This window comes from Panthera leo, chromosome C1, assembly GCF_018350215.1.
Source record: "Panthera leo isolate Ple1 chromosome C1, P.leo_Ple1_pat1.1, whole genome shotgun sequence".
Classification (NCBI taxonomy): domain Eukaryota; kingdom Metazoa; phylum Chordata; class Mammalia; order Carnivora; family Felidae; genus Panthera; species Panthera leo.
In genome coordinates this window covers 84,598,475-84,625,681 of record NC_056686.1, presented here as the reverse complement: position 1 = coordinate 84,625,681, position 27,207 = coordinate 84,598,475, and the positions used below count along the sequence as shown (strand labels likewise).

General features: G+C 37.8%; 1 protein-coding gene across 1 annotated transcript in view; it reads right to left on the bottom strand.

The window, feature by feature from the left end:
* Positions 1-3,758: 3,758 nt before the first annotated feature.
* The window catches only part of PALMD (palmdelphin), a 50,503-nt gene continuing 27,054 nt past the window's right edge, over positions 3,759-27,207 (bottom strand). The window contains exons 4-8 of the mRNA XM_042953014.1: positions 12,309-12,423; positions 12,135-12,168; positions 11,903-12,016; positions 9,209-10,306; positions 3,759-4,570 (exon numbers count right to left, since the gene is read on the bottom strand). Coding sequence (XP_042808948.1) covers positions 4,527-4,570; positions 9,209-10,306; positions 11,903-12,016; positions 12,135-12,168; positions 12,309-12,423 — 1,405 coding nt within the window. The 3' untranslated portion in view covers positions 3,759-4,526. The remainder of the gene's footprint in view (positions 4,571-9,208; positions 10,307-11,902; positions 12,017-12,134; positions 12,169-12,308; positions 12,424-27,207) is intronic.

Genomic DNA, 27,207 nt, shown 5'->3' with positions numbered 1-27,207 from the left:
AAATAAATAAAACAAATAAAAAAATAATAAAACAAATAATAAAATAGGCCCAACTCAACCATAGTAATAACTACATTAAGCATTAGTGGACTAAATACTCCAATTAAAGAGCAGAGAATGTCAGACTGATAAAAAAGTAAAAAAAGTAAAACCTATGATGTGATTTAAATATAAAGAGGTTGGTAAGTTGAAGCAAATCAGTGGACGCTTACCATGAAATAGTAAGCATGAGAAGGCTGAAATGTTTGTGTTTGTACTAGATAAATTCATTTCCACCCAAGAGTATTATCAAAGATAAAAGGAGCCCTTTCTTAATGACTAAAGCATTCATTCATCAAGAACACTACAGTCATGAATATGTATGTGCCTACCAACAGACTTCAAAACACATGAAGAAAAAGTTGCCAAAATTAAAGAGAAGCACAAATTCATGATATAAAACACTCAACAAATGTGGATAAAATAATCTAAGAAAAACTGACAGTTAACATCATACTTGAATGACTGAACATTTTCCCTCTAAGACCAGAAATGAGACAAGAGTGCCTGTTTTCACCACTTTGCATCCCATTGTATTGGAGGTTTTAGCAAGGGCAGCTAGGCAAGAAAAAGAAATAAAAGGGACCCAGGCTGTAAAGGAAGAAGTAAAACTGTCACTTTTTACAGATGACATAACCTTATATATGTAGAAAATTCTAAGGAATCCAGTAACTATTAGAATAAATGAGTTAAAGAAGTTTATAGTTGCAGGATGCCAAATCAATATACAAAAATCAATTGCATTTCCAAACACTAGCAATGAACAATCTGAAAGTGAATTTAAGGAAACAATTCCATTTACAATAGCATCAAAAAGAATAAAATAGGAATGGGGTGCCTGGGTGGCTCAGTCAGTTATGTGTGCACTCTTGATCTCTGCTCGGGTCTTGATCTCAGGAATGTGAGCGCAAGCCCCATGTTGGGCTCCCTCCACACTAGGCAGGAAGCCTACTTAAAAAAAATAGTAATAAATTTTGGGGAAATGGAAGACTGGCACACTGAAATCTACAAAATATTGTTGCAAGAAACTAAAGATCTAATGAAATGGAAAGACATCTCATGTTCAAAACATTTATGGGTGTACATCAAAGGCATACAGGAGCCAACCGAAATGGCCCAGATTGAAACAATTTGAGCAGCAAATTGTGTTGAATTGGATTATAACTCAAATGCAAAGTAAACATTCATGAGTCCATACTGGTTTAAATTAATGATTGAAAATAAATAAATGAATAAATGGGAAGAATAGACAAATCTGTGCAAAAGATTTGGAAGTGATTTATATAGATACTCTGCCTTCAAGGAGAAGGAACCTAACTCCCTACTCCCTTAAGTGTGTAGGCTGTGCATGGTGATTTCCTTCCAAAGCATACAGTATACGAAGGGGAATAAAATAACAATTTTACAGTGGAGCAACCTGACAAACACATTAGCTGGGAGATCAAGGGCAACATCATCAGTAATAAATCACTGAAAGTATGTACCCTTGATATGATGTGATGAAAATGTCACTTTACCTCTGTGATCTTTCTTCTCCAAAATTCACAGCCCCACTCTAATTATGAGAGAAACATCAGACAATTTGCAATAGAGGGACACCCTGCAAAATACCTGACCAGTAATTTTCAAAATTGTCAAGGTTATCAAAAACAAGAAAAATCTAAAAGGAGCCTAAGTAGATACGATAGTTAAAAGTAATGTAGTTTTCTCTGTGGGATCCTGGAACAAAAAATGGACATTAGGTAAGAACTGAGGAAATCTGAATAAACTATGAGATTTAATAATGTATCATTATTGATTCATTTAATTATAACAAGTTTACCATATTAATGTAAGAAATTAGAGGGTATGGAGTATGTGGAAACTTTGTATTATCTTCTCAATCTTTCTGTTAATCTAAAACTGTTCTTAAAAACAATGTCTAATGTAGTTATCTGTGGAAACAGTGACTCCTGAGAGTGTGTGTCTCCTTTTAGGGACAGGGTGAAATCTTTGTATAAAGGATTGTTGCATCTTATTAGATGGAAACAGTTGGTTTTTGGTTTCTTAAATGTTCAAATGTATGTGTAAGGATAAATCTGGAAGCTGAGTAGAAAAATGGGTGGAATAGGGTGCCTTGGGTAGCTCCATTGGTTAAACACCTGACTCTTGATCTCAGCTCAGGTCATGAGTTTAAGCTCCACATTGGGCTTGGGCCCCACACTGGCCATGAAGCCTACTTAGAAAAAAGGGGGGAAAAAAGAAAAAGATAAAAGAAAAATGGATGGGCTGTGTTAGTGTAATGCTTCATCTTTTATTTTAAAGTTTATGTTGAGAGAGAAAGAAAGAGGACAGGGGAGGGGTAGAGGGAGAGGGAGAGAATCCCAAGCAGGCTCTGCACTGTCAGGACAGAGCCCGACATGGGTCTTGATCCTACCAAACAGGAGATCATGACCTGAACTGAAACCAAGGGTCAGATGTTCAACCAACTGAGCCACCCAGGAGCCCCGAGGCTTCGTCTTTATCTTCACCATTTAATGCTTCATCTCCAAATCCATCTTATGCCCCGCCTTATGATCCTGACCCTGTAAACATCTCTCCTTTGCCAGTTGACGCAGTGTTAGGTTTGCCAATAGAGGGTGCTGGAGGGCTGCTGCGAGGCAATAGTGCAAGGCACCTCACTCCCATTTTTCAGTTTTCCTTCCTTTTCACTGAACACAGGAGTCAGTGGATTGATGTGTGGGATAGTACAGCCTCACTTCAGCTGCCTGGACTGACCAGCTTCAGCTTTGTACTCAGGCCCCCTCTGCCCTCCTGGCAGCTAATTCCACAGCAGCTCCAGCTTCACCCATAGGTAAAAGACCAGCTCCAGCCTTCTGTATCCTCTGGCCATGCTGGGCCACTTCTATGCACCAACACTGGTCCATGCCCTTTGGGAAGGGGCCAGAGATCTGCCGGCCAGATTCTGGCTCATGTTGCCTGAGGCCAGCTGGTATTACACAGTCCCTCCTTGCAGACTACATCTCTTCCTTTCTGAACCATTAGTTAATTCATTCTTTATTGATCACTTACTAGGTGCCAGGCAGTGTTCTAATAAACACTTGTGTGCAAACAATAAAAAAAAAAAAAATCAATGCTTTAGTCACAAGGATGGCAGACCTACAAAAGAATGTGCAGATGTGACAAGTCACTTATGCTAAACTCAGAGCCATGGGAGGGAAGGAATGGGACCATTGGATAGGGTGTTTGTGTTGAAGTGTCTCTGAAATTTGAACCTCCAGATTTCCCAGATCCCAGTCTCCTCCAGGAGAGGAGCTGTCTCCTGCTATAGAACAACTGCCCTTGCAAACAATCCATCTGAGGTTGATGTTTGGCAGGTTTAAGCTTGTCCTCATTAGGATCTGCTTCTTTTACCTCTCATTACTTCCACACCAGTAACCAAGATAAGGTCTCATCATAGCCTCAAAAGAGAAATTCAGTTTCTGCTCTGAGAGGAAACAGACTAGTCACTGAAGGACTTGCAGGACCTGAGTAAAATGCACTGGTATGATCCAGGGAAGATGTGTGAGGATGGATTTTGAGAGCGTTAGGTGGAGGGCAGTACAATAAGGCAGAGTAGGAGAGAATTGGCATAGGAATATTCTTCTTCAAATTAGGATTTAACATCTTGGCAAGAATACTTAGAAATGACATACGGTACACATTCTTATCAAGTTTTAATATTAGGATTCTAACATGTATACAAAAATTGGTCAAACATTAGACTAGATTTATATTCTTTGAGAACATGTGAAGTCCTCCATCCAGTAGTCTTAGGTCATAATCAGTCATTGCACCATGCAGTTCACACTGAACTGAATGAAAGAAAAGGTAATATTTCAAGAAGAATGAACATGTCAGTTATCATATGCAAAGTGATGAGGACTATCAAGATACTACAAATCTAGTCCCAAAATATGAGGATGATTATTGTATGCACCTTTGGGATGGATGCGAAGAATTTGAAGTCTCTACCAAATCAGCTGGTCCTTAGGAGAAGAATGTCTTAATGCCTTGTTGACTTGGGATATCATGCTTATTTGTTAGAGCTGTAGATGAATAATTCTGTGATGAGGTGTAGTGGCTTCCTATGATCTTTCAATTTTTGTATTAGCAAAATTACCATGTCAGTTAAAAGAACATAGTCAGGCTATTTTAAATAACTTTATTCTTAAATTTAACACACTCTTATTAGAAATGCTTTGGTATCAATACAATAAAAATATACTGGTTTCTCCCCCCACCCCCAACAAATTGTGTCAAGTAACTGGAAAAGTTAAGCATTTGTTCTCCCTAGCTGTTTTGGAATTTTTCACAAATAATGATTACTGCTTATCCACATGGCTTACTATGGCTATAATTATACTTTTTTTGAGTCTCAGGAAAAATAAACAAAATATCCAGAAGGGAAGTTGGCAAATGTTTCTTAGGTTCTTCTCCAAAGGATGTTTGGGTAGATGATACACCTCTCAGATAACTTTTTTCCCCAGTTTTGCCATTCTCATCCTTAAAGCTGAAAATTGAAAAAAAAAAAAGTTACACAAAAAGCTTTAGTTTTCACTCTAAATGACCATTTCATAGAATGCAGGAAAGTTTGAAACATACCTCAGATGATTTTATCCAATAATGTGAGCATTGTTTTAGTAGCACAAAAAGATAGTAGAAATAATAAGCTGTGGTTAACTTAGGACTGAAACAGGTTCAGAACTAGAAGGAACCTATTTCTATAAAGATTAGAAAAATTAGTAAGGCAAACACAGCATAAGTTGAGTAAATATAGGATTAGTGCACAATTTCACTATTAGCCTTAGATAAATTCTTATATGTCAGTGACTATGTTTTGTCATATTTCTGAGCTATGCACTACTAAAACTAAAAAAAAGCATGACTTTCATTCATGATTGAGTTATCTTTTAGGTCATCAAAGTTGGTTATCCCAAGGGGCTCCATTCTTGGATGTAGAATGACAAAAACAAATTTCTTGTGAGTGAAAAAATGTGAACCACTAATTAAGAGTTGGAATAATTATAAAATTATATCTTTGTCGAGATATGTTATAAGTATACTTTCGGGGCACCTGTATGGATCAGTTCATTAAGTGTCTGACTTTGGCTTGGGTCATGATCTCATGGTTCAAGAGTTGGAGCCCTGCATTGGGTTCTGCACTGACAATGCGTAGTCCACTTGGGATTCTCTCTCTCTCTGCCTCTCTCTCTGCCCCTCTCCCACTTGGACTCTCTCTCTCAAAATAAACTTAAAAAAAGATATACTTTCAAATGACAGTATACCTTTTGAGCATATTCCATTGCTAATAATAAATATGAAGTAGAAACCATTTTCTTAAATGTAGATTTAGAATTCACAACACTGCTCTGATGTTCTGGTATCATGTCCTTAATATTTAGGACTTTAGAGTATACTCCTCAGTCATATTCCAAAAATTGAAAGATGCTTTCAAGGCACTGATCATTATATTCATGTGTAATATGGCCCAAGAGCCAGCTCTTTAACTAATTGCAAGATTTTATTTAATGAAAAAAATATAACAGGGAAGACATGTGTCTCATTTTCCGGTCATATATTAGTTGTCTATTAACAATGAAATGACCCCATCTCTAAGGAGCTCTTTTTTTTACAAATATGAGAAGTGATGGAGGATATAATAATGTAAAAAGACTATGATAATTTTTATTGTTACTCTACTTATATGAAATGTTTTCATTTAAATGAAGTCAAGGAGCATTATTTCCCATAGAACCTTAAGGAGAATGATAATTTCTAGTGTCAGGGTCAAGAATATTTCCTTGAACTTAGGGCTAGCTGAGAGAATTACCTTTGCTCTGTAGCCAAGAGGATAGTCTCTATTGCTGGGAGATGTTGGATGGTCAAGCCTTAAGGAGATGCCTATACTTCAACAGCAGGAAGTGAACTGAAGGCAGAAAGCAAGGCTTTATATTTTCTACTCTTGGATTTTATGGACCTCTACCTTGGCCATACCAAAAAAAGAGAGCAGGGGAAAAGTCCATTTTAAGGGACTTTTTAAAGGTATCTTTTAAGGCAGGGACAAAGTCTTCCTCTTTACAATTACTCCTCAACTTGAGATTCAGTAAATCAGGCACAGCCTTGGTGCTATGGACATTCAGTGACGTTCTTGAAAGACATCCTGGATGTGCACATCCTCAGGAGTGAGGTAATCCAGTAGCTCACTGTCCCATTTCTTTAGGGGTAAAAAAAAGAATTCTAGATTGTAACTGTCTGCTATTTTTTCTTGTGGCCTATGGCAAGTAGATGGTGTGAGTTTCAAGTGGATGTGTAGGGCTGGAGCATGTTGACAATAGGAAGGTGTAGCAGGTAAAAAAAAAATCTGGGCCCTCAGCTCTCCTTTTTATTCCTCCTTTCTGCTCTTTTCTGATCTTTACTTGCTCTCCCCACAGCAATTCAGACATATAGTTTTGGCTGGTTGAACGTGGTGGAAGAGAGCTTGCCTCCTTACTCTCAGCATTCCTTGCTTCCTAATGATTGCCACAGGTTGGCAATTTTGACACCAGTAGCATGTGAATCCCTTGGAGCTGAGGTCCCCCACCTCTATCATCCTGAAGTGATGCTGACATATCTAAGAGGGGTGACTAGATCTAGGAGTACAAGAAGAGGTTGGCAAGGACTATCAAAGAAAGCCAGCTGCCTCGTTGGTGGGAATAGTAGAGGAGTCCCAGTAAAAGCGCATTGGGGCCACTCACTGGTGGATGTGTGTGGCATTAAGCTATACTTTAGAACATGACCATTTTATATTTACATTAGCCAATGGACTTTGCTGAATTTTCTTGTCATGACTTCACCCGTTCAAAAGTTTTGACTGAGACATTTGGATCTTCACTTTCTCCCCTCTTTCTTACTCCTTTGTGCTCTTTTCCTAATTCAAAATTGCTCTTAGATAAGGCTCTCATAACATTTACACTAAGAAAAAAGAGACTAATAATGCTTAACTATTAGGCTTTCCAAGAATATTTATATTTAGTAGGTGACCTATACCATAAGTAAAGGAATTGACTGAAATGATGGATTTTCAAGTATTTCAGTAAGCATTTTTGCAGTTTTAGGGGAGAAGCTCAACCTATGTGGTGTTTGTGAAATTGAATCGCATAGGTGGCTATATATTCTATGTATGGGAATGCCTTCTGGGGGTGAGAGCATATGTCAATATGATGTGCTTATTTAAAAAACCCATTTAAAAATATAGCAGCTCTATAATCCATGCACTGAATTGGAAAACAGGAATGTAAAACAATATCATGATGGAAGGCAAGGAATTTGGAGCATTCTGTTTATAATAGGCTTTGATTGATAGTACAGAACTTTGTATTGTTACTTTTTCTGGAAAAGGTCTTCCTGTTTTCATTATTTTAGTTCAGTGGCATGATTAGTGTTGTCTGGAAACATTAGTCACTTCCTGTCTTTTTCTGTGGGGTAAATGTGTTGACATGGGTAGGGAAGAAGGAATAGGGGCATTCAGGAGGAGGTGGCTAACATCCAAGTGCAAAAATGGAAGATTTTATAGTAGGGAATGTCACTATTCTTGACCATAATCAATGTGTTCCTTCTCTTCTAAGTCTACTGTGTTGTTCTTTTTTTTTATATTAAAATTTTTTTTTAACATTTTTTTATTATTGAGAGATAGAGACAAACTGTTAGCAGGGGAGGGGCAGAGAGAGAGGGAGACACAGAGTCAGAAGCAGGCTCCAGGCTCTGAGCTGTCAGCACAGAGCCCGACATGGGGCTCAAACTCACGAACTGAGAGATCATGACCTGAGTCGAAGTCGGACGCTTAACCACTGAGCCACCCAGGCACCCCTACTGTGTTGTTCTTTTAAAAATGAATTTAATTCACAAAATTTCATTAGCAAGCAAAACTCATTCTCAAAATGGAAAGGAACTTTTAGTTTAAGCAGGTTTTCATTGTGGGGATGTATCACACAGCTCTGATTTAGAAAGGTAAGTGTACACTTACCAACAGGTTAGAAATTCTTCAGATAATTAAAATTTCAGTTGGTATGCCTAATTTAACTACTTAAAAGAATGGAAGAGGCCCATTTGCTTGTGTTATTGTCAACCCAAAATTGAGCTTATGGGTTGCAAAAGAACACTTCCTCACTTGTGCAAGTACTACCACACTTCTATAGAATTATCAAGTTCTGTTTGCTGGATTAGCTGGAGCTTAACATTTATTGCTTTTTAATGAGAATCTTTCCACTAGAAACATTTAAAATTATCATCCCACCAACACATTCAGAACCTATATGTCTGAGTAATTTGACTTAGGTCTTTAGCTAAGGTTAAGTAGAGCTATTATAATTAATTTTGTCAGAATCTTATTTACTTTTTTTATAAATGAGAAGTAGAATATGATATTCAAGCGATAACAAGGAATTTAAAATTGATGAGCTGTCACTTTTGTAGAAAAAAGTGTAATTTTCCATTTAATGCTAAAAAAGCTGGATAGCTATAAAACTATAGAAACTGAGAAATGTAAATAGAAAATAGAAAAAAATAGAAAAAAAATTGCTAAGTTAGGGAAGACTATGGAAAGTTAGATGTTATAGATAATGCAAGAGAAATTGGCATTCTGTTTTAAAATGTAGAAAAATTAAGGAAGTAAAGTTAAACTATAAAAGCATAGGGAAATGAGATATAGCAAAGTAATAAAATATCACACTGAATAAAATTTGTTTCTTGTTTTTTCTTGCAAAGTTAAGGCAACTTGTTAACTTAAGTAGGAAGTTTAAATAACAGGCACAAATAAGTAGCTGGCATCAGATTCTGGTGGGAAAAGATATGATATAGATGATTCAGTATATTAGTAATCCAAATACATTCACAAGCAGTACCGTACTATGACAGAAGACAGACTTCAAGTTTCTAAGGTCAAACAATGCAATATCCAAATAAGGCAACAACTGTTTTTTTTTTTTTCATTTTATCTTTTGAAGTGACTTAATCAGATCATTATTTATTAAAGAAAAGAAAAAAAACCCTTAGTGTGTATTATTCTATGAGGTGGTCAAAAAAAGCTGAAAGCAAGAGGGCTTGTTAACAACACAAAAGGAAGATTGTCACACGATTAAACAGCAGTGGCAAGCCTTGTTATTTTCATTACCTGTTAAGGACGGGTCCTCAGTCCCATCTCCAGCTATCTGAACATCAAGTGGAGAATGTTGAACCGGGTTGCCTAAGCTTTCTTCTTGCTCTTTCCAGGATATGGAATTTTTGTGGGGAGATTTGTGGTTTGTGTTTTCATAGGGATTAATTTCTGATCTCTTTCTAGGAAGTGGTGTTGGTTTGGCAGGCTGGTAAACCTGACTGTAGGGAGCTACAGGATGGTAGGATGGTTTCTCAGCTTCTCCTTCACCCTCCTCCTCCTCATCATCAATCACAACCAGCTCAGCATGGATGATCCCGTCATACCCTGTCAGAAGCTTCTTTTCTTCTTCATTGTCTTCTGCCTGCTGGTAGCCCATGAAAATCATTGTCACGGGTTCTGTATCAGCCATGTCAGAGGGCAAGGAATGAACGATATTGTATCTGATATCTTCCTCATCCTCCTGGCAAGCAGGAGAAGAATCCTGGTATTTTGGCTTCCCAGCTATTGCTTCGCTGGGACTCATTCTGGCCTTTGGAGAGGGTGAATATTTGTCCTGCATCACATTTGATTCTTCCCAAGGAGTCATCAGCCTCTTTTGTAGGGTGTCGGGCATCTCCTTGGCTTGTTGAGTCATTGATCGGGGTTGAGGTATCGGTCGAACAGGGCTGATATGATTGAAGCTGTTGTCCCTCTCCTCTGAAAGTCCATTGTCCATAGTGTATACAGATTCATTCATATCATTACCTAGTCCGTTAGCTTTCATCTTTATCCTTTCTTGAAAATTTGGTCCGGGAGTTATCTTCTCCCTCTGTGGAGTTGTAGGCCTGCAAAATGGATTGGCATATACAGGCTCATGATACTCTGTTGGAGATTTAGAGTTTCTCTCTGAGGCTTGTCTTAAAAGTTCCTCTACCTCAACTGGTGCCAGGCCATCCGTGCCATTGTATGCTGCACCATGATTAGAACTTACTGCATATACTGACTTCTGCCCGTCGTCGTAAACTTTTATTCCTGTACCTTTAAAGTCATCTGATGGGAGAGGTATAGAAGACAGGACTGTACTTTCTCCAGTTTTCAAGTCTTTTTCAACTTTAATTTCCATGGCGTACAAAGCTGTCAGGAGAGAAATTTGATCTTCGATTTAGTTAACTTTTTCTCTTATACAGTAGCCTGCTTTCACAATGTATTTTTATGTTAAGTCTACCCTTTGATATTCTTTCATGTGAGATGCTGTTGTCTTTTTAAAATTTTTGATTTTATTCATTGATTGTATAAGGTCAATCAATGTAAAGGCCAGCACCGTAATGACCTAGGTTTTTATGTAAGGATGTATGGAATTACTGAAAAAATGGGACTGAAAAGCCGGTTGGAGAAGAGAAGCTGATGATTCCATTGGGAAACCAAAAAATATCCTCTTTGTAACTAATAAATCCAACAAGACAGATCGCACTCTTACATTATCCAATGGGAGGAGTCAGACCTCTTTGTTAGCTAGGAAGAATGGGTTGCACCAGGCATTACAGCAGGTAAAAGGTCTAGCACGGTATATTTTATTAAGTCACATCCTTGCTGTGTGGGCCAGCAGCCTGCTGAAATCATAGAGGAGTGTTCTAAAGTTTTCACAGCAGGGAAGCTGTTTAAATGTAGAACTGGTATTGAAGAGGGAGGAGGAAGGCAAGAATCACATGCTTCTCCTTCTGCCTTCTTTTTGTGTTTCTTTCCAATTTTCAAGTAGGAGGAAAAAAATAGAGCAATATAAGCTGAACTGAAACAAGTGAACTGGAGAGCACTGTGTGGATGAGCCCTGCTTCAAGGCGCAGGCAAATTCCTCATGACTGGAGTTTTAAGAACTATTAGGAATCTGGGCCCAATTACAATGTGGCGGTGCTTTGGCTTCTGCTCTGACCTCCCACTTTCCTTTTTGGACCCATCTTGATTTCATACCTCCTCGGTAGCCCGGTGGTTCTTGGCTCCCCCCAGCTGCCCAACTAAAACTGCAACCCTCCCCATTCCCACTCTCCATGTCCCCCACCTCTGTTTTATTCTTTAGTATTTTCACAGCCTAATTTGGTATTTTTAATTTATTTACTTAATTTTAGGTCTGTTTTCTCCTTTAGGATGTCAGCTCCAAGAAGGCAGAGATTTTTGCTGTTTTATTCACTACTGTATTCCTAGTGCAAGAACTGAGCTTGCCCTATAGTATGTGGTCACTAAATATTTGTTGAATATTTAAATGAATGACTGCTACCTGCTTATAGAGTGTAGCTTCCTTTTCTGGTCTGAAATTCAAAGGTTCCCTCTCTGGCCCCATACAAGCCTTCATTTTTTCTGGAGGCTTGGAAGTATTAGTTTTATGAAAACCATTCCACATGGGGGTAAATAATGCCTAACTTTCCCAAGGGGTATTTTTACTTTCATAAAGGATCTTAGTGATCTAAGAGATTGCCTACTAGATGGAATATTTGGGGAGAGATATTTTTGAGCAGGGGAGCTTTGCTTTTAAGAGTTTGTCTTTCTCAATCCTTTATCTTCTCTGTCCCTATAACTCCATTATCCCTACCTATGCAAGTGACTCAGATACCTCATGGAACTTTATAAAATGGACTGTTGCTTAACCTGTAGCATCAGATGTAACAGCAGGTTGTTAATATCTGACATTATAAAATCTGAATTTGAGAACCTGCCTTTGGATACAGATTTTTCATGTACCTTTTCTATTCTGTTCATCATCTTCTGTTCCTTCATTTCTTTCCTTCCTTAATCTGGAAGGCACATAGGATTTTGGAAGGTCAGGGATATTAGCATAGATGTCTTCAATTGACTCTGTAAAATTAATATTAATTCAAAATACATTTAGAATATATTTAAAATAATGGGAAATGTTTCTGTGGGTTTATTAAAAAATGTAGTTAGACATAGAATAGACTGCTCAAAAACATACCTTCTGATGTTTCTTCCATTTCCACCTTCACAGACTATAAGAAAAAGAGTTCTCCATGATTAAAACAATTCAGTTTAAAACAGAAATTCTAAATGTGGATATAGTTTGAAGAATTATATACTGTTTGTAGACTCATTCTGGGAGGGACTCATAGTTTTAAATGTTAATGCTCACCCTTATTATGTCTTCTGTTGTCCTCTCAATTGATTTCAGTTTCTTCAAAATTGCCTCTTCATTGATTGAGATTTGCAGCTCAGCCTTTTCAAGTTCTTGGATCTCCTTCTCAAGTCTGACAACAGAAAGATGCACTTTTTACTGCTTAAGACAGTACAAACGTAGAGTTCCCAAATATGTCTTCTCCATATATAAACTTTCCTTGGAATATTGCATGTAAATATCCAGATACCTTTTAAGAACATAGCATTACACTAACCATCAGATTTAGTACATAGAAGGTACATAACACCTGACTTTGATATAACAATCTTCAAGTTAAAACAAACATCTTTTTTTTCCTTAGGTAAACTATTTGAACCTTGCCTCATTTTCTTCTTTGCAATTACAAATGTTATTTCCAAATGAAATAGAGAAATTTCTTTTATAAAGAGACTTAAGTTTGAAGTTGAGCCACAAGGTATGGTTCATCTGTAGTTATTACCTAGGTTACCGATTTTTCTTACCCGAGTCTCCATATTATTTGGAGAAAACATTATAATAATTTTTTGTAGCTAATCAGCACTTTATAAGATTATAATTATTAGACTTAATTTAATAATCAAAACTATCACTTCCAAAACCCTGTATATCCTAACATTGAAAATGACACTTCATTTTAACTTCACAGTTTCCTAAGAATTGTGACATACTGTAGTGAATAGGGTGGAGAGATGAGAAACGGACAAAACTTAGTATGATGGCCTCAGATGCTGCTGTTTATAGAGGCTACATTTTCTGAAAAACAAAAAACAAAAAACAAAACAACAACAATAAAAAAAACCCACACATGGCCTAATGAAGTGTAAGGGAACTTATTGGGGCCAAGAGAGAGCCATTTGAAATTGGACTGTTGCAAACATTCTGACCTGGAATCTTGACCAGAGTGCAGCTGCTTGTCAGATTCAAGTTAACATCGGGGTGTGATGTCGTGACCTCTTCCTTAATAAAAACATACAGCCACCAGCATTCATGCAGTTAGTACGGCTGACCCTTGGCTGCCATGGATTACATGTAGTTTCTCAGCCAAATACTCTATGTTGTAAAGTCAGCTGCCTCAGAGGATGGCTGATTAGATAGAGCAGCTAGTCCAGGAGGTGACAGCCATGGGTATTAGCATCTGCTATGATAATTGTCAGTTTTTGGCTTCCTTCTTTAAATGGTTATGGATTTGGCAGTGCAAAAATATTGTGCTATTGCGATGCCTGGGTGGCTCAGATGGTTACGTGTCTGACTTCGGCTCAGGTCATGATCTCATGGTTCATGAGTTTGAGCCCCACGACAGGCTCTGTGCTGACAGCTCAGAGCCTGGAGCCTGCTTTGGATTCTGTGCCTCCCTTTCTCTCTGCCCCTTCCCCACTCATGTACATGCTCTGTCTCTCAAAAAATAAACATTAAGAAATTTTTTAAAAATATTGTGTTATTGTCACACCAATAAAAGCCCAAGGTGTGGTCTGCTTGACCATTCTCCCACTCATTGCTACAGTTTCAAAGTTCTGACTTTCCTGCTGCTGCTGGCCATTGGTAGTTGGCCATTTGTAGCTAAAGAAGTTTTCTCACCTATTATAGAATTCCAAGTAAAATATAGTACTTCGGGTTTCTTAGAAGTTACTGAGGTGTGACTGACATTCTATTAAAATCAGTCTCCATCCATGGTAGCACATCCATCCATCAGTAGAGTTGTGGGGATGGATATATGTTGGTTGGTAGAATGGAAAGGTCCATACTAAAAGTGATAGATCTGGATTATTCTGTGTCTGCTGTTCACTGCTTGTGACAACCAATTCCTTTAAACTCCCTGAAACTCGGTTTTATAACATGTACAATGAGAATATGGTACCTGCCTTAAATTTTATACAGAAATTTGGTGAAGTTAAGAAGAGATGATGTATATGAGCACAATTGAATACGGTTGATATCAGATATGTATTATTATGGTATAATTATTAAAGGTTTTCTACAACACACAGTGTCTCTTTCTCCTTCCATGCCCTGTCTCACGGGATCCTTTACCCAACAGCATGTTAGAGACAGTCTAATGAGGATCTTTTGAATAGAAAACAAGGATGATTATATCATTGCTGCAAGCAGCTTTTAGACTGCAGGATTCAGCTGTGGAACCGGATGGATCTGGGTTTGAATACTGGTTCATCTTCCAACTTCTTGTGTGACCCTAGACAAGTCACCAGACCTTGCTAAGGCTCATTATCTTCATTCATTTCATTTATTCATTTGTTCATGAAAAATATTTGTTTAGCATCTATTTTGTAGCAGGCACAATCCTATGTGCTAGGTATATGACAGTAAACCAAACAAATTCCTCGCCCCAAGAAGTTTATATTCTAGTGGGAGGACACCGACAATACACTAACAGAGGAACTGGCAACTTTTTCTATAAAGGGCCAGATAGTTAATTAATTAGTTAATTCATTAAAAATTAATTAATTTTAGGCTTTACAGGCCACACATACAATTTCTTTTGCTTATTTACCTTTTTTCCCCTTTTACATCCCTTAAATAATAATAATAATAATAATAATAATAATAATAATAATAATAAAAAACATTCCTAGCTTGTGGCTATATAGAAATAGGCCAGGGCTAAATTTTGTCCTGAGTCATAGTTTGCCAACTCCTGCAAATGTATATACATACATATTTACATATGTATATGTAAATACATATACACACATTTATTTATGAAGAAAAATACTTCCATTAAAAAGTAGGATAAAGTAGGATAAGGACTATAAACATAAGGGTAAAGGGATGAAGAGTGCCTGGGGAGAAGGCACTGTTTGCACAGTGTGGTCAGGGAGGGGCTACTTGACAAAGCGTCATTTAAGCAGAGATATGAAGGAAGCGAGAGAAGGGTACATGAGGGTGGTAGGGGAAGTGCTTTCTGGAGAGGTAAGAATAACCACAAAACTCAGGCTAAGAGCACGGGGAATAAGCAGAGTGGTAAGAAATGAAGTCAGAGAGGTGGCAGGTGACTAGATCATATGGGGCCTAATGTATGGTAAGGCCTTTGGGGAACCACAGGGAATACTGAGCAGAAGACAAAACATGTCATGAACTGAAATTTAAACAATCACATTGGCTGGTGTGTGGAGAATAGGCTGGAGGGGCAAACCACGGAGGTCAGTAGTTGTAACACTTCACAGAAGATGGCTTAATTCAGGGGGGTTGCTGGTAGAAGGGTGAGAGGCGATTAGAATCTGGAAATATTTCGAAGGAAGAGTTGCCAGGATTTGTTGACACATTACATGTGCGATGTGAGAAAAAGAGAGATGTCAAGGTGAGTCTGATGTTTGTGAATAATTGGAAAGATATGAATTTAATTGCTCGGACAGAAATCTGGGAGGGAGAAGAAAGAGACTGGTGCTGGATGTGGTAACTTCGAGATAGTCAATGGTGACATGGAGAAAACAGACACAAACGTTGGGAGCTCAGAGAAGTCTGGGTTTGAATGTAAATTTGGGAGTTGGTATGTATAGCCATAGGCGTGGATAAGATTTCCTAGAAAGTCAGGGCTTCCAAGGACTGAATCCTGGAACAATTAAACATTTAGAGATCTGGGCAATGTTACTACTTCATAGGGTTTAATAAAGAATTAAAGAAATAGCATGCACTCAGCAAAAGCTAGTTTCCTCCAGTTTCTGCCCCTTTCTGTAGCTGGGGCACAGAGATAGATTCTTGATCTGTTTGGCCAATTACATCTCAGGGAATTAGAAATGCACTGGCATTTATAGTTGTTTTCCTCTGTAGAGAGGCCCATGGGTAATGTAATGCCATATGATTCTCATGGATGTCTTTAGACTAATATGGTAAGAATACAAGGTTGAAAGTCTGCTAACCTCATCAAAGTATCTGCTAATGAATGTTTTTGAAGGTTTTCAAGTCACTGGGTGAAAGATGCATTAATATGAGGTTGCAGTCAAATGACATATCAGGCATGTTTATTAAAACCAAACAGAAACAAACGAACACCCCCTTTCTCTTCTTTATCATTTAGTTACAGCCCGCTCTCTGTTACACAGGATAAGAAGGAATCCTTTTGGTGCTAATTACTTAGAATCACAAACCTCTACAGGAGATGCTTAGTGATACAGAGCATTTCCTAAAATTCTCACTCAAATGCAAAACTCTATATCCTATTTTTATATGTTGATTTGATACTTCTATATATTATTTATGGACAATATAAATAAGATCAAAAGATAAATGTTACACATTTGTTGTTCTAGAAAAGCATTCTGACAGATCAGAATGCCAGTGGAAGTGACGGGAAACCCAGGAAAGAGTAACAGAGCATGGAACTGGCTTTGGCCAGCCTCCCCCTCACAGGGTCGGAACTGAGAGGGGAAAGCATGGTGGCAGTCCGGCAATGGAAGAAGAGGAGGTCTAACAACCTCCACACCAAGGAGGAGGAAATGTGCCTCCTCTCTGGAAAATGTGCCAAGTTTTTGAGGATTGCCTGTTCTTAAGGAACATAAAACAAAAATTGCAACTGGTACGTAGGCACTATTTTTGTATCTCTAGCATGGTGGGTCTCACTGACAGTGATTTCCCCGTGAGGACATCTGGCAATGCTGGAGACATTTTGGTTGTCACAACTTGAGGACTGCTACTGACACCTAGTGGGTGGAGGCCAGAGATGCTGCTAAACATCCTACATGCACAGAACAGTCGCCCAACAAAGACTTACCTGGCCTAAAATGTCAATGGCGCTGAGGTTGGGAAGCCTAAAACAATGCCCAGCTGGTATAGTAGGTACTTGATACATGCTTCATAAGGGATTTTTAAAATATCTGTCTCTCTGATAGTTTTACTTTTTCCTCCTTGTTTCTCTTTTCTCATTTACATAATATGGAATCCAAACTATTATTTGTTGAATAAATTTGATCATCCGTATTTTTATTTAATATTACCATTTGGGTTAACTTCCTTTTCCAATTTCTCTGTATATCTATATTAATTTCTTTTTCTGGCTCAGTGACTCTTCATAGTTAGGAGGATACTCAACTCTTATTTAAAGCTCAGAAAAATTCAGGGCTTAAATTAGGGACTCACATGTAATCCTTTTCCAAAAGCTTTGAGTAGAGAGAAAAATTTAGCAAGTATAAGTGAAATATTGGGGAATATTTATGTGTGTGTGTGTATATTGTGTATATATATATACACATATATCTGTACTATCTGTGTGTATATGTATGTATATACATATACATGTATATGTATACATATTTGTGCATGTATATATATTTGTATGCATATTCATCCATATACACCTGCACATAAACATACTTATGTGTATTTATATAAAACTTTAGTTTTGTATATATAAAAATAAAAATATGTATGTAAAACTATTTTTTTTACATGGAAAGCTTTTGGCGAGGTCACTAGGGAATAACTTTCTAACCTTCACCTGCTTATCTCTCAGCTGATGGGTTAGAATTTCCATAAGTGCTGCCATGCCCATTTTTACAAGGTATTACCTTTCTGAATGGGAACTGAGCTCCCAGAAATGCTGATTCAGTTTGACGAGAAACAGGCAGCAGAGAAAGAGAAATATCCTTCTTGGTGCCTCCTGGGCTGTTAGGCGGGGCCTGATGGATGAGTTAGCACCTCTCATGATTTCTGAGAGAGGGTGGGCAGGCATCATGTGCCAATTTAGATAAGCAGAGTACATGAAAAAGGATTTGTAATGCTATCCATTATTGGAATCTTTCTTCTCCCTGCCTATTTGCTGGGGAAAAATAGGGTTATTTTCAAGAGCTCCCTATGTGAAAGCAGGTAGCTTTCATTTCATGCACTGTTCTAGTAATAACCTCCCTTAATCATCACGAGATAATGTCCCCAATCCAATTCCAACATGCAATTTTTTGTCTTAGGAAAAGGACAGCACATAAATGCTGGATGCACCAAGAAGGGGTTATTTCAGAAGGCAATTTTTCTGCTGCTAAGTGTCCATTTATCTCTTTCAGTTTTTGGTGGAGTTAACAAGGACTAACAATCTAATGGAGTTTACCACTGGGGCCAAAAAGGCCAGGACTCAGAAGAGTTATGTTCTACCTTCCATCATTTTACTTGCTAGCAATTATAACAACATTTAAAATGTATTGAGTATCTATACCGTATGAGGCATTGGCCTAATTAGTCCTTCCAACAACCCCCGTGAGTACCATTATTAGTTCCATTTGACAGATAAGCAAGCTGGGCACCTTGATAGCCCCCGGCCTGGAGGCTTACAGGTAGCTTGTGGCAGGACAGAATTCGAAATCAAATCTCTGCTGACAGAACCTGAGCTGTTAACAACTTTCTAATTAACCACTATGGGAACAAAACTTTAAAAAATGGGTTCTTATGAACCTAGACACAACACTCATTTTGCTCATCAGTATAAAAGGATTTCTTACTTCCTGTCATAATAAAGAAACAGAAGATTGAAATCGTAGCTGGGGTTTGGCCACATGTAAAAGTGCTGACCCATTATATACAAAGGTAATATTTCTGTCCTGGTATTCATTAGGGTAATTTTGTTATACTAGGCATTTTTCTGCTTAGTGGACAAGTCAGTGTGACCAGGATTAAAGTGAAGGCTTTGTCACTTCTTCTTCTTCTTTTTTTTGTTTTTTTGGTTGTTTGAGTTTGGATTTTGGTAGAGGTTCTTACAACAGTCTCTGTTTCAGAGTCTGGGGTTTCCATAAGCTGTGGCCACTTAATAGCCAGCCTTTCTTTGTTTGGGCACAAGACTGTTCAAAGTAATAGAAGTTTTAGGTCTTAAATAAAAGCTGGCTGATGTAATTTGATTATAATACTGTAGTTTGAAGGTAATCACTGATGCTGTGTTTGAAATTAAGTTTATGACTGACTTTGGCTATACACTCCCAAAGGACTGATGAGCTGTTTGCTGTAATAGGCTGGGAGCCTATTAAAGGCCAGGACTACACCCAGAGATGGCCCAGTGATCATTTCTCTGGGATGGTCTGAATCAGCAGGACTTGGTCCAGGTTGTGCCACCACTGATATACCTCTGAAATTAGTTGATGGAATTGCTAGGACCACCTCACTGACCCCATCCAAGCTAGACAAAGAAGGATTCAGTTTCTTTTGGGACTCACAGGTTCTCAGAATGTGTTCACCTCCAGCAGATGTTGAATTTGGTCTGGAGTGGTGAGCAGTTGTAATCTTTGACTCTTCCCTTAAGTGCAGATTCTCTTTCCTTTTTTTTCCCCACTGAATCTTGGGAGAACAGGAGGTGGATGGTGGTTTACCTACATTTTGTGAGTTTTTGTGTGAAGGTCTACTTTTTTGTTTTCAGCTCTACCCATGGAAACAAGACAGTGAGCCCATATGAAAGCTAATGTACTTAGCTTACTTATTTAGCCCAACCAAGCTTCAGTTTTCTTCTTTGGTGGATAATAATAGTATTCACAAAAGGTTGTCTTAAGGAGGTAAATAAAATTATTTTTGTAAGCCTCTACCACAGGGTGTGACACAGAGGAATTACTCAATAATGATTAGTTAGCCCTTTCTCTTCCTACTCTGGTAGGAAAAGGAGGGCCATCTATGACAACTCCAATAAAAAAGAAAACCTACCAGGTCTATTTGGAGATTTGTTCTTCAACTTTGATATCAATGATTTTGGAGCGAGTGTGGGTGTGAATATAGCTTTAGGGACACACCTGTCCTTTAAAAATACAGGTCTAGACAAGAAACTAAAATAGTACTCCAGGATTATTAGAATTTTCATAATATTTATGGGAATGGTGTTTAATTAACAAATGTTATCTATTTTGTAAATGAAATCTCCTCACCCCAATCTATTTCTCTTGTTCTTTTTAGTAATAGAAGTCCTTGAGTCTTATGTGTCTCGCCAGCTACGGACTACATTTCCATGTCTCCTTTGCATTTAAATGGTGTCATGTGACTAAATTCTGGCTAATAGGATAGTAGCAGAAGTGACATCTGCAATTTTCAGGTCATAACTTTAAAATAGAACTGTTTGCCCTCCACTTATCCTCTCTTTCCTACACTGGAATGCAGATGTTGTGGCAGTGAGCTGTCTTTGACCATCCTACCAGAAGCATCACTTAGGGAGCAGCAAAGCAAGACAGAAAGAAACAGGGAGGGTCTCTAGATCATCTCATGGGATGTTGCTGCTCTCTCTCCCTTGAATGTCTCCCAGCTAGGATTGTTATGGGTGTGAGAGAAATGAATGTTCTAATCTTGTTTAAGCCACTGCGGTTATAGAATCTTTTAAAGCATCAAAATCAGTATGCTAATTATTGCATCACCTTATGGGGATGAACCTTTGCATAACCAACTTTATGAGATTTTTTTCTTTGATTTGCAAAATTACTCATTGTTACCTTGCATTTCAGGTAGTTAGCCAGTAAAAATAGAAAAATAGATCAGCTTTGCATCTAGTGATTGAAGAAGCTACATGTTTCTAAATCATCTACCAAATCTGACATGGTTTATATTGATGTTAGCTAGTTAATGCTCAGTGGCTAAGGTTTACAATGATAAAAGAAAGATCTTTTATTTTTTAACTATGACTGATTAAAATGAATAGCTTTGGAACTCTAACAGATACTGTTAAGTATATGTAGTTGATGACTTTAATTAGGTAATCTTGACTGCAGTGTGTTGGTCATATGTAATGGGCAGATAAGTTATTATTGATGGATCAGAGGTTAAAGATGTTTTATCTTTATAGGTACTTTGCTTTATGATAATATCAAACTCTATTTTGTCATAAAATTGAGAATATGCAGTCTAGTAGAAGGTGGGTTGATTTTTGTGTTTTATTTTTAAAACTAGGGGTCTGAAAAATTTCATCAAACATTTAACACACTTTTTTTAAGCACTTAACACATGTCAGGCACATTTTACTCACCAAACTGAAATAAAACTATATAATAAAAAAAGATGAAGAATACTTGTACGCACAGACATAGGACATGAATTGCCTTACAATCAGCCTTGCCAACAGGCATGTGTATAATAAGGAAGATCTAACCCACTAGTGCAAACAATCACATGCTGTGGGTAAGCATGCCAGAGAATTAAAGGGCATTTGGCATACAACAAACACTCAGTTTGGCCTAAGCCAGATCTATTGCCTCTAATCCTGAGCATTTAAGAACAGGAGGAACAATGCGACACAGCAGCTTCAAGATAACAAGAAGCAGAGAGCTAGCCCAGCAGTGACATTGAAACAAGTGTCACTTGGCTCTGATAATTGGGAACAGAGCAGATGTTTAGAAAAGCTGAATAATTTATAGTTACATGTGAGCAGCTTTTGCATGGGTGAATCTCATCTCCTAATATAACTCTGTAAATATTAATAATTATATTATGGGCAGATGATACTATCATGAGTTGAAACTGCCATGTAGGCAGATAATGTTAGAAGATAATCATTTAGTAGAAAAGCAAATGCTCTTCATCAGAACAATATTTTGTAAATTAAGCTTTAATTTTCCATGAAAAATAAGAGGCCAAACTGGTTTTCAGAGAATCAGTCACTTTCATGGGCAGGTTACAAACAAGGTTTTCAAATGAATGCAAATAAATGCACAGTCTGGAGGTTGGTGTGGTATGGTAGACTGGTTAGTTATGGGCTTCTTGAGTGCTCTGGTAGGACAGAAGCTGGGTGTGTGGTTTTTAATTAGAGCCTGTAGAGAGCCTTGTTGTACATGATAAATACTTAATAAGAGCTAGATATTTTTTTTAAACTTAAAAATTTTAATGCTTATTTATTTTTTGAGAGAGAAAGGTGGGGGGGGCAGAGAGAGAGGGAGATACAGAATCCGAGGCAGGCTCCAGGCTCTGAGCTGTCAGTGCAGAGCCTGACGTGGGGCTCGAACTCACGAACCATGAGATCATGACCTGAGCTGAAGTCAGATGTTTAACTGACTGAGCCACCCAGGCACCCTGAGCTAAATAGTTTTAATAATAATTCAAATTGACCTCTACATACATAGGTGCCATGAGGTGCCTTAGCCAGGACATGGCAAGTTAGCTGCAGATGTGCTTATCCATGATTTTGGAAAGCTTTTTTTTCTTTAAAAAAAAAGTTGTAGGGGAAAATATTTTTAGTGAACAAATTACTTGTTACCATATTATGAAATGGCAAAACATATTCAATGATGTATGCAGCCATTGACTCTCTCTGTTCAGAAATAATTACTGGCTGTATGCCTTGTAACCCTTAACATTTATTTCCAACAGTATTATAGAGCAGCCACTATATTTTCAACTTTCTATCCACTTCATTTTTGCTTTGCTTCTAGTATTAATTGTTCATATTTGATACCAAGAACAGGACTCTATTATTTGAGGACCAATAAATATAAATTCCAATCTTAATATAACATAGAATAACCAACAAGGACCAGTTAGCTTGGGGTGGTCTAAATGGGCTAAGTGACACTTAGCTTGTGGCAGATAAAAGATGCATTCCAAGGGGTGTATGTGGAAGCTTTCTGAGCTGATAAATTTAGTCATAGATCTGGGGTGGGGGACAATCTTGGAGAATGGGGAAACCTAGGCCCTTTGGTAGCATATTGTACAAAGAATTTCTGCCTTTGAACATTCTTTGTGACAATTACTCCTCTTCCACTTTCTCCTTTGTTCATTTGCTCCTTTGTTCCTTCATTACTCATGTCAACACAGCCAAAGATTTATGATGTCCATGCTAGTGGTTTTTAATTTGTATTTCAAGTTACTGAATATTGTTTTAAATGAAATAATGTAAAATCACTTTGAAAAGTTAAAGGATCTAAAGAGAAGTAAACATAACTAAAAATTTGCTTTGAGGCACTTATGATCTCAATCTCCTTTACTTAAGACAAAGATGGGTTCGATGTGGCAGGTTCTCTATAAATCTTCATTGAAATGAATCAAGAATGAACCGAGTGAGTCCTGGTGGAATGGGTCTGGGGTCAGAAAGATCTATGTGTGACTCATGGCTTGTCTGCTACTAGATTTATAGCTTTCTGTGCTTTAGTGTCCTTATATGTAAAATAATGCTAATTAGACTTTCCTCAGAGAATTGTTTTTCTCAGAGTAATGCTCAGAGTATATAATATATGCTGCATAAAGGGTAGCTGTTATTATTGAATTGCAGTGGAGTGGTGTTATTCTAATCTACTTTTTAGACTATCAAAGCCCTGGTGGGGGTGGGGGTGTTTATGCTGGGTAATCATTTAACCCTATTTTTACTAAGCTATGGATGAGATTGGCAGGTGTGAATCACAGAGGATGCTGGGAAGTGGGGGATAAGGAAATAAAAGAGCATAGGAAAGAGGGGAAAGGTGAGAAAGTGAAGTGAGGGTGAGGTGTTACAACACGTCATCAACAATGGCCTCAAAAACCACTGTCATGTGACTTTGCCCTTGACTCAAGATAGTTGGGTGGTTATCCTTTTTTATTTTTTAAAGAATTTCAAGGCTTTCATTTTTATTTCATTAATGTTCAAGTCATTGTCTAGTCTTTAGCTGGACCCTTTAATAGATGGTATTTTCAAGTCTGACCATCCATCCATCATCCATCATCCATCATCCATATTTTCCCATTCATTCATTTTTTAAGCTACATAATCACAGGTATTCCTATTATGTGCTAGGCATTGTACTAGGCTTTTTTTTTTTTTTTTTGATGGGGTTTGGGGTTAGATTTCTTCCTCTTTTTTTGCTGGAAATTTGATTTATTTTGCTGTTTTTGTTACATTAAAAAAATCTCCTGAGTTAAAAATAATCACAATATCTGGGAAATTAAAAACAACAACAGATGAACTATTGCAAATCTGATAAACCAATTAGTCAAATATGGAAAGTGAAAAACATGCTTGGAATGCTTTTGACTCATATAATTGCTTCAGAATAATTTCTTAAGTGTTTCTAGGCAACAGCAGATTTAAGAAGAAGAAACAAATGGTGGGTTTCTCTCTCTCTCCCTCTCTCTCTTTTTTTGTGTGCCTTTTCCCCCTTTCTCTTCTCTCTCTCACATTGTCACAAGAGCAGCTTGTGCCTCTCCCACAATATGATGTTAGATATGGCTGGTTGGGTCAGAATGTGACATTTTTCATGCAGCATTCCTCACTGTGTTGGATGAGACATCAGTTTCATTAAGGTACAGTTGGCCTGCACAGGTAGATGAGAGCATTAGGTAGGGGGTTGAATTTGGATAGAAATCACAGCGAGCTGAACTTTGATAAACTATAACCAGCATCAAAATCATTTAGCCTTTATATTTCTCCATCGATCCTTTGGGTTCTGTTTTTGAAACTGAATCTTGCCTGCTATTTTTTGAGTTAACAGAGTAGATTACTGCTTTATATGATCTTGAGCAGAGTGCATTTCCTAATATTGCATCTCCATTTGTAGTGGCACTTCCCTTATGTGGGATGGTGGCAGCTGCAGTAATGACCTGCTCCTCAGATTTTCTCATGACATACAATCACACAGAAATCCAATCTTTCCTGCATCTTCATATTAGTACCTTATGGGGCAGGCAGTGTCTACCATTTGGAGACAAATTAAAGCTCATTAAAGAAAGGCAGAGGGTCAGAAGGGTACTTTGGAATATTAAAAAAAAAATCCTTACTAGAGAACATTTAATCATAAGTAGATAATCCTTCTCAAAGGGAAGGCAGTGCATTTACATCATTCTCCCTGGCAGTTAACCTTTTGCATTTTATGCTTATGACATTTCTGTCAGGCACTCTGTGTGCTCCAATTAAAGTCAGAGGTCTTTGGACATAGTTCAAAAAGTAGCAAGCCTCTGGAGGGCAACTTGATGCAAGGCATTTTGGCAGAGGGAGGACAGCTGGGCAGCCACATAGGAAAGAGGAATCTAGAATGTGAACGACACAGCTCCTTTGGATGCTTCTGAGGGTGTTTGGAGGGGGGGCTCATTATGGGTGTTGGCTATTGGATGGAGGAAAGCAAGAGACGTGACAAAACAGGAATTCTAAGCCAGCCTATAAATTTGTACACATGGGTGTCTGGACTGAGAGGTCGGTGCTGGATTTGCACCTGTGCCTACAATCAGGTAGTAAATGGTTCAGTGGTCACAGTAAGAACAGGGCTCATTTGGGAGGCAAATTGAAACTCTATTTAAGCAAAGTGATTCAGAAGGAGATGTTCAGTATCATTTTACTCCTGGGAACATTTCCTCCTAAGGCACAGGCAAAATACCCACTAATATTGTTCCAAAGCTAAGAATGTGACTCAGTGGCCAAAATGAAGAAATCAGGAGACTATAGATGCTGGAGAGGATGTGGAGAAACAGGAACCCTCTTGCACTGTTGGTGGGAATGCAAATTGGTGCAGCCGCTCTGGAAAGCAGTGTGGAGGTTCCTCAGAAAATTAAAAATAGACCTACCCTATGACCCAGCAATAGCACTGCTAGGAATTTATCCAAGGGATACAGGAGTACTGATGCATAGGGGCACCTGTACCCCAATGTTTATAGCGGCACTCTCAACAATAGCCAAATTATGGAAAGAGCCTAAATGTCCATCAACTGATGAATGGATAAAGAAATTGTGGTTTATATACACAATGGAATACTACGTGGCAATGAGAAAAAATGAAATATGGCCTTTTGTAGCAACATGGATGGAACTGGAGAGTGTGATGCTAAGTGAAATAAGCCATACAGAGAAAGACAGATACCATATGGTTTCACTCTTATGTGGATCCTGAGAAACATAACAGAAACCCATGGGGGAGGGGAAGGGAAAAAAAAAAAAAAAAAAAAAAAAAAAGAGGTTAGAGTGGGAGAGAGCCAAAGCATAAGAGACTGTTAAAAACTGAGAACAAACTGAGGGTTGATGGGGGGTGGGAGGGAGGGCAGGGTGGGTGATGGGTATTGAGGAGGGCACCTTTTGGGATGAGCACTGGGTGTTGTATGGAAACCAATTTGAAAGTAAATTTCATATATTAAAAAAAATAATAATAAATAAATAAATAAATAAATAAGCATTAAAAACAAAAAAAAAAAAAAAAAAAGAATGAAAAAAAAAAAAAAAAAAAAAAAAAAAAAAAAAAAAAAGAATGTGACTCAGAGACAAAAACCATGGAAACCTACTTATTTTCTGAAACGTTGCTGTTCTGAAAGAAAAGATGAGAGGATGAATAAGCAGACATGTTTTACTTAAAGGTTATGTGTGAGTCAGGGAAGCTTTGAGTTTTTAATATGGCAGAGAGTCATAGGAGTATCTATGCATATAAGAGAATGAAATCGTTACATGGGTTGGAAATGAAAAGTACTGTAAAAGGGTAGCATTTACAGGATTTAACTTTTATAAAAATTTTCTACAGGATCTGAGGCATAATTTATTTTTATGATTAAGACATTTAATTAGATTTTAAATCCTGAGTCCTAATTTTTTAGCTGTATGCGATGGGGCAAGTTAGCATCTACAAATGTCATTTTTCTCACCTATTAAGTGTTAATCTACCTCATAGCGTGGTTGTGAGAATTCAGTGAGATAATCTGTATGAAATGTTGAACACAGTGCCTGGTCTATAACACATGCTCTGTAAAAATTAACCAGTATTGTGAGCGTTTTAGTCTTCAAGTCATAAAGAAAACCCATCCATTATTTCCAAATGGAAAGAATTCTAATTGCGTGGTAATCTCAGTTTACTCAAAGGAAAAGATTCTTTGTACTGGCATAAAGAAATGAGACATCTTGGCCAAGAGATAAAAATCCCCAGATAAAATTCCAGGCAGTGTCCTTCTTCTAATTATTTTTGACTCCTAATAAGGACTAGGGTCTAATATTTTTTGAACACCTACCATGTGTCAGGTACTCTCCAAGCTGATCACTCATGAA